General features: G+C 40.4%; 1 protein-coding gene across 1 annotated transcript; it reads left to right on the top strand.

Moving 5' to 3' along the window:
- The first annotated feature begins 756 nt into the window (after nucleotides 1–756).
- LOC104606525 (protein DETOXIFICATION 49-like) lies at nucleotides 757–3,162 on the top strand. The gene is made up of 2 exons (XM_010271779.3): nucleotides 757–1,303; nucleotides 1,432–3,162. The coding sequence occupies exons 1-2, from the start codon at nucleotides 1,172–1,174 to the stop codon at nucleotides 2,857–2,859; spliced, it is 1,560 nt and encodes a 519-aa protein (XP_010270081.1). The 5' UTR covers nucleotides 757–1,171; the 3' UTR covers nucleotides 2,860–3,162.
- Nucleotides 3,163–8,523: the final 5,361 nt, after the last annotated feature.

Below are 8,523 nucleotides of genomic sequence, written 5' to 3'. Positions count from 1 at the left end.
TGGCATGCACATGCACAGCCTGTGTTTGATGTAGAAACGTCTATTGGCTCATAGGATATATGACGATGCCAATCAGATGGTGACAAAGCAGAGAAATTATGGGTCAAGGGTGGATCCATTAAATGGTTACGTTCCTTACGGACGGTTGGCTGCCGTTCCAGCAATGTGACCCAGAAGAAGACGTAGTTGAGACGAGAGTACATAGAAATAGAATAGAAGGTAAACAGACTAAAAACTGTTGGAGGTTAAGGGGGCAAAACGGAGAACGGAGGTGGAGAAAGAATGAAAGTGAGAAGATACCTGGATGGAGTTGGGTTGGGGCGAGGGGCGACTACTGAGTACTGAGCTGGTATATTATGAAAAATGGATACAAGTTGAGGGAATTCAAGTACATGGTGCTCGGACCATGGAAAGAAAAATGAAGGAAAGGCTCAACCCAAACCAAAAGTCACCTACCAGGGGGACCATAAGAAGTAAACCATGTCGGTTTTTGGGCAGGCCCTAGTGATGACAGCTTACCATCTTCGAAATTTGCAGGGTTTGCTGTAACCACAAAGATAAAATAAAAAGAAGGCTAACAGGAGGAGGTAGGGTCCGAAAGGGAGGCCTCTCTCCAATAAAAAGAAGACTCGTATGCATCCCCCCTTATCCTAGGCACAGCCATCCACCACTCGCCCCCCCTTAACAACGCAGCAGTGTAGTACCCAACAACACCCCTCAGCGTGTCTATAAAGAGAGCTTTCGGGGAGAGAGAGAGGGAGCTAGCTAGCTTGGGCCTGCCTTTGGGGTACCAGACCAGTGGGCCGATCGATCGAGTTCATGAAGGACGAAGAGGAACATAATAATATATATTCGATCTTTGAGATTGTGTGTGTTCAGAAAGAAGAAGAAGAAGAAGAAGAAGAAGAAGAAGAAGAAGAGGAGGAGAACGAAAGGAATGTTCTTATTCGGCCACTTCATCCCCACTGATGACTATGACAACTCACGTTTCTCTGTGTCTTCTGTGCTCTTCGGAATTTCAGGTTTTCTTATGAACATCGGAATATAAACCCATAAAGTAGACAAACAAAAGCCAGGAGGCCCAGGAAGGAAGGAGAGAGAGAGAGAGAGAGAAATATATAGTTTTCTTTTACTTTTTCTTTCTTTCTTTGTGTTTTGTGTATTCGTAGACATGGGATATGATTTTTTTGAACCCTCGTCTCCTCTGGTGGTATACGCTAGCTTACCCGTAGCCACAAAGGTTGACACCGATTTCTCAGAAGAGCAAGACTACCACAAAAGCCGGTTCCTTACCCCTTCAGAGGTCACTCCTAGCTATCATATTCATATGCCTTGAGTTCTCTTAATTTCTCTGCTCTGCTTTTTCTTTCATGGATCTCATCAACAAAAAGAAAAAGAGTCTTATTATGTCTTAATTTCTACTCTTTGCAGGTTGTTGAAGAGATCAAACAGCTTTGCAGAATTGCCTTCCCCATGATCATCACAGGCCTACTCATCTATGGTAAATCCGTGATATCGATGCTTTTCATGGGAAGACTAGGCAAACAAGTGTTAGCAGGTGGATCTCTCTCGATCGGCTTCGCTAACATCACCGGCTACTCGGTCCTCTCTGGCCTCGCAATGGGCTTGGAGGCCATATCATCTCAAGCCTGCGGTGCCAAGCAATGGCCTCTCATGGGTCTAGCACTGCAACGCACCATCGTCATTCTCGCCATGGCTTGTATACCCATCTCCTTCTTGTGGCTTAAGGTCGAATCCATCCTTCTCTATTGCGGCCAAGACCCTGCTATTGCCACCGTTGCTTCTACTTACTTGGCCTTCTCTCTTCCTGACCTCTTGTTTCAGTCTTTTATCAACCCTCTCAGGATTTACTTAAGGACCCAGAAAATCACTCTCCCTCTAATGGTCAGCGCCGGCTTCGCTCTAGCCCTGCATGCACCCATCAACTACTTCCTCGTCTATCACCTCGACCTCGGCGTCCGCGGCATTGCCTTGGCAGTGTCACTGACAGACTTCAACCTACTCCTAGCCCTGTTGCTCTACCTATACTTCTCCGGCATCCACCGGAAGTCATGGCAAGGTTGGTCCCTCGAGTGTATCCGTGAATGGGCACCCATTCTCAGCCTAGCCATCCCTAGTTGTGTCTCCGTCTGCTTGGAATGGTGGTGGTACGAGCTGATGATAATATTCTCCGGCCTGCTCTCGAACGCCACAGAAGCCGTGGCCACCATGGGCATTCTCATTCAGACCACCTCGTTCGTCTACATTTTCCCTTCATCTCTCAGTCTTGCCGTGTCCACCAGGGTTGGAAACGAGCTGGGCGCGAACCGCCCCGACCGGGCGAGAGTATCAACTGGAGTGGCGCTGTCTTGTGCTATATTCACCGGCTTTGTCGCCATGTCCTTCACGACAATGATGAGTGACGCCTGGGGACGAGCGTTCACAACCGACGAAGCCATAATATCACTAACTGCGATGGTAATGCCGGTACTAGGACTCTGCGAGCTGGGCAACTGCCCACAAACTACTGGTTGTGGAGTTCTGAGAGGGAGCGCCAGGCCGTCGTTGGCTGCCAACATAAACCTGGGCTCCTTCTATGGGGTGGGAATGCCCGTGGCAATGCTAATGGGCTTCGTAATGGATATGGGCCTGTTGGGTCTCTGGATGGGCCTCCTTACGGCACAAGCAACTTGTGCGTTGGTTATGGTGTTTGTGTTGATGAGAGCAGATTGGATCCTACAAGCAAGAAGAGCTAGCAAGCTGATCACCGGTAGTAACATTGCAGACAAAGCAACGGAGACAGATGACCATGACCTTGAAGGGGTCTTATCAAGCAAGATGGGCCTGGTGAACCCGTAAGCTGATACCAGTAGATCCCCTTAAATTAACGGCTACCTTTTTAATTGTTTAGTTAAATGGAAAGTGAAGATCGACATGCATGGGAGTTTCTAGTCAAAAGTGACGCAAGAAATTTTGTATTGGGTGATGAGTGGGTCTCTAATCTGGGTTTTTGGTGTTGTACAGTTGAGCTTGAAGCTTGCCATTTTGGGTGAGAAGCAGAAGAATCCTTATTCTATACTATATTCTTCTAGTCTGTATTGTTATGGCCTTCTGGTAAGTGTATCATTAAGAATTGAGATATTTCATAAATAATAACATGGTGTGGCATTTGATTATAGTAAAGGGCTGTACTAAGATTTTATATATATATATATATATATATAATACCATAATATCACTAATAAATTAATTACGATATGTCATTGCTCAATTGGGTGGCCGGAGCAGATAAACGCTTTTAAACCAGACCGCCGCCACCGGGGTTTTATGCCGGAAAAAAAAATGCGAAAATGGGATACTTGGATGCATTTTTTTTTTTCTTTCTTTTTTTGGTGTACAAGATGCAGTAATTTCTGTCAAGAATAACTGGACTGGATCATTTAACAAATTGCCCTGTTTTTTGCTTGACTTCTCTTAGAGATGTTCCCTTCTGTTTTGTTCCTATTTATCTTGAAACCTCTTGGTTCTAGAGTTCGTCTCTATAGAAACATCCCATTGCTAGATTTCGATTTTAGTAAAAAGACTTATTGTATGAAAAATAATTAAAAATATAATAATTTAGTAAACAAGTTGGGAAATCATAACTTGAATGGCATCACCGTGTAAGATTAATTCTAATACCATAATACCACTGGAAAAGGCATATCACGTGCATAGCACATGCAATGCAATCCATAAACCCTCCATTGGATCCCCTTGAGGTGGTCCAAATTTGTCAAATAAATTAACGTGTAAGAGAAAAGCTTCTTCTAAGGCATGGCCTCATATATATATAAATACGAATGAGAGTACAGTACATATGCAGACATGCTGAACTCTACTACCACTGTTGGCTGCTTCATATATACTTTAAGGAGAATTGAGGTTGGCTGCAAACTGAAGCCCAAACACTAGTGAGCCAGGTAGAACCCTAGAAGGACGAATACTGCGATCCAGGCTGTCTATCAGATGAGAGACACATTATGATAATGTATTGGACATCTTTCCCTACATATAGCAGTGAGCCAGAGCTTATGTTGAAGGGCCCTCTGGGCTGAAAGCAACAGCTAGAGCCTTTTTTAGACTTCCACCTAACTCATATAGCAAATAGAAAGAAAACCTACCTAAAGCACTTCCTGAATGTAGAATTAAACAACTTTTTTTTTTCTTTTCTCTTGGTTTATAGACTAAATATATTACACAAAGTTGTTCTATACATTCTAATTAATTACTTAGAACTATAGAGTAAGAAAGAAGTCTTTCTTTTTCTTTCTTGCTTGCTTGTTTGCTTGCTTCGATTAGTGCTACAGCATTGCTTTAATTCCATGCATCTATCTATGTCTTGTTGGGTGACAAATTGAGGAACTGAAGAGACAATGCAGGGGGTGAAGATGTAGTGGGGTTAGACAATAGCTCTTGTCTGCTAAATTAGTTTCATGCCTGCCACTTCCATCCATGTTGGATTTTCTATTGATGGAGGCTCCCATTCTCTAGATGGGTTCCTTTCCTTTTCCTTTTTCTGCTAAAGTTTGGAGCTGGAGTACTATTATGAACCTATTCCATTAAAAAAAAAGAAAGACTTGCATTAAATACAAGTAGTAGTGGGGCAATGCTGTTACAGATTACAGTAGTCAATCTCAATTCTCAACTCAACAAAACCTTATTTTAATGGGTAGTGTCATTATGTAAAATTATTTGAAATCATCACCCAAACAACCTCCTCTCACTATTCAATAGTTAATGACAAACTTTATAGAAGTACTTAAGTGTGTACTGACTAAATACATCCTGCTTGCCTAGCACAAAAAGGCTACCCTCTTGCTCAAAAAGCCTACTCCTTTTATGTAATAGGTGTATAGGAACTGAATAAATATATAGCCAAAAGACTGCACTCCTGGTTTGTTTCCCTTTGAAAGGGAATCGCCCACTTGGACTTCATAAACATTTTTTTTTCTTTAAATTTTTTGTTTGTTTTTTGATAGATGAGTTAAGCACTTGTTATTTCTATCTAACAACAACTTACAACTCTCTCTCTCTCTCAAAAATAAATAAATAGGTAAATAAATAAATAATAAAGAATTCATATCCAATTTCCAAACAAGCCAATTTTGCAATCCAAGCATGATGTGGACAGTATTACTGAAAAGCTCTTTCTTATTTCAGGGTACGTACGATCTAAAAACTAGCTCAGTAGCTCTTTCATTTGAAATGGTTGTTTATTAGTAAATTTTTTTCCCGATAAGCAAAAAGGCAAAGAACAATGTGTACAAACCAAGTGTCTTCATTCCATACCTGAGGCTATATGACAAATGATTTCCTGAAAATTGCTATTTTGCAGTGTTTTGGTTGCACAGAAGATGGGCGTGAAAATGTAGATTTACAATGAGTATTAGTTGTAAGAAAATGGCATCTTATTTTCTGCAAGTCATTTTCCAAATAGGGTTTCATCCTCTGGATTTATAATATCTTGCATTGTCAGTGGAATTAATGTTTCTCAACCATTTAGGTTTATTTTCCAAGTTAAGCAAAACATCAGAAAATTAAAATTAGGAATATGATTAACTTAATTTTCTACTGAATTCCATTTTTCAAAGCAGGAATTCACTTACTTTTCTTTGTTTTTATCACTTTATGTGCAACCAAATGCAGACTTCTGGTTGCACATATATAAAACATGTATTAATACATGAAAATATTTCTTTTCATCCTTCTTCTTTTTGCCAATTAAAATTTTATGTTTGTCTATCATCAATATACACCCAATGTTGGTCCCAGCTACCTAGGGTCTTGGGAGGGGTAAGTTGGATACAGTCCTAAACTTTGGCATTTTTCTCTCCTCATTAAGTGTCCACTTTCAGACTTGAACCTGCCTTCTCACACATGTCAGCCCGAGATTTTACCATTACATCAAGTAATGATACAAAGTTAAAAAAACAAGCTAAAAACTTATTAGTATCTCAATTGAGATGGATATTAGAAAGAGTGGCTTTGTATTACATTAAAATTTTATATTTGTCTATCACCAATATATACCCAATGTTGGTCCCAGCTACGTACTTAGGGTCTTGGGAGGGGTAGATTGGATACAGTCCTAACCTTTGGCATTTTTCTCTCCTCATTAAGTGTCCACTTTCAGACTTAAACCTACGTTCTCACACATGTCAGCCCGAGATTTTACCATTACACCAAGTAATGATACAAAATTAAAAAAAAAGGCTAAAAACTCATTAATTAAAATCTCAATGTGAGATGGAGATTGGAAAGAGTGACTTTGTGTTACATTAAAATTTTATATTTGTCTATCACCAATATATACCCAATGTTGGTCCCAGCTACATACCTAGGGTCTTGGGAGGGGTAGATTGGATACAGTCCTAACCTTTGGCATTTTTCTCTCCTCATTAAGTGTCCACTTTCAGACTTAAACCTACGTTCTCACACATGTCAGCCCGAGATTTTACCATTACACCAAGTAATGATACAAAGTTAAAAAAAAGGCTAAAAACTCATTAATTAAAATCTCAATGTGAGATGGAGATCGGAAAGAGTGACTTTGTGTTACATTAAAATTTTATATTTGTCTATCACCAATATATACCCAATGTTGGTCCCAGCTACGTACCTAGGGTCTTGGAAGGGGTAGATTGGATACAGTCCTAACCTTTGGCATTTTTCTCTCCACACTGAGTGGCCGCTTTCAAACTCAAACCTGCCTTCTCACACTTGCCAGCCCGAGATTTTACCATTACACCAAGTAATGATATAAAGTTAAAAAAAAGGCTAAAAACTCATTAATTAAAATCTCATGTGAGATGGAGATTGGAAAGAGTGACTTTGTGTTACAATAATCATAGACAAACACAACATTTACAAGATATGGGACTGAGATGGAAGCTGTGGCCAGTCACCAAAATACTGATAGAGAAGTAATTACAGACATAATTAAGAGAGTAGAGGCATTCATTAATTTTCTATGTGTTGCATGTATATATGCCTACTCCTTAATTTGTAAGGTATGAGGAGGGAGGGGGGGGGGGTCCAAGGCCGGGTATACCGACTAGAGAATAGTCCTTCGCTGGTTTAGCTTTATTACAGTGTGCTTTGAGAGTGACGTTAGAAGAATGGGTGGTGATCAATTGTGTACCCCTTGACTCTTTCCGGTACGATATTACTGTTCCACATACACCAAGCATGTGGGGTGGGCGTGAGACAACAACGGTTGAAGGGTCACCTTCCCATCACATAGACACCAAATATCTGTCTACCCATCTAACTGGGTGATTCCTGCATATTCCTTTTCTTTTCTTTTCATCCATGATAGCGTCCTTCTGTCCTTTCAAGGGAATATAACTGTTGGGATTGAAGCCTTTCAACTATCGGATTCATATATAGAATGCAATGTGTTCCACATCTGAGATATACAGTGGACTCCCCAGGAGGACAATGAAGTGATATTTTGTTGATAGAACATTGAACCTAGCTGCAGTTGATTAATTAGTGTAGTTCAATGAAAGAGCTTGCAAATATATACACAACTCATCTTCTTCTTGGTGTTATTCTTTTGTACCGACTCTCTTTTGAATCATCTCTTGATATATACACATATATAAAGCACAATGGTGGGATCGGACATGATTCCTGTAAGGCAGACCCAATTCAGTTGGGGTTGAGATCGAGTAGAGGACCTGAGGAATGTGGTGATCAGATGATAGATATATAGGATATTATGCGGTTGATTAGCTAGCCTAGCTAGTCTTCTGAAATTCCTTCATATATATTATTCACCCATTTAGTACTCTATTAGCAAATGGGTTGCTTTCAGGTTTCAATAACAAGAGACTGGGCCACTTTTTTCTTATGATACAAGGGAAAAGGAAAAGAGCTACACAGATGATTGCTAATTAAAGTCTATTACCCAATTTTGATCCCGGCCATGCATCTGGGGTGCGTCTTTGGGAGGGATGGAGTAAATCTACAGACACATACAACCCTTTTTTGTCTTTTTTTTTCCCCATCTTCCAATCAAACTTGAACCCAGGCTCTCATGCTTATCAGTCTGTGGAGACAAGATAATTCGACCCCAGAAATCTTAAAAGGTGATACGACTGGTGCTTCTCAACAGACTTTATCTCCAGTTAAGTCTTCTTTCGCTATCCTGCTTCCAGTATCATTCCAGTCTGCCGTTTCAAGAAAACTGGTCTCATTCATTCATTAATGCTAATGTGGGGCTTCACAAAACACTGAGTTAATCCATGAATACCCAATTGCATTCATCATTCATCGGCTAGAAAGTTGATCAGACTATCAGAGAACCAGAAAAAAAAAAAAGTGTTAACTTTTTGGGCCCAAAGACAAAGAAAGTGCACTCGTTGGATCATGACTCAATAGAAAATGACACCTTACATATGGGGGTGGGGGAGGGGCATCATTTGATGATCAAATATCCTTTTTTTTTTTTTAACTACTGCCTTTTCGAACATCTAA

The sequence above is a fragment of the Nelumbo nucifera genome, chromosome 5, assembly GCF_055504915.1.
Source record: "Nelumbo nucifera cultivar China Antique chromosome 5, China Antique-T2T, whole genome shotgun sequence".
Taxonomy (NCBI): Eukaryota; Viridiplantae; Streptophyta; class Magnoliopsida; order Proteales; family Nelumbonaceae; genus Nelumbo; species Nelumbo nucifera.
This window is presented reverse-complemented; position numbering and strand designations above follow the sequence as displayed.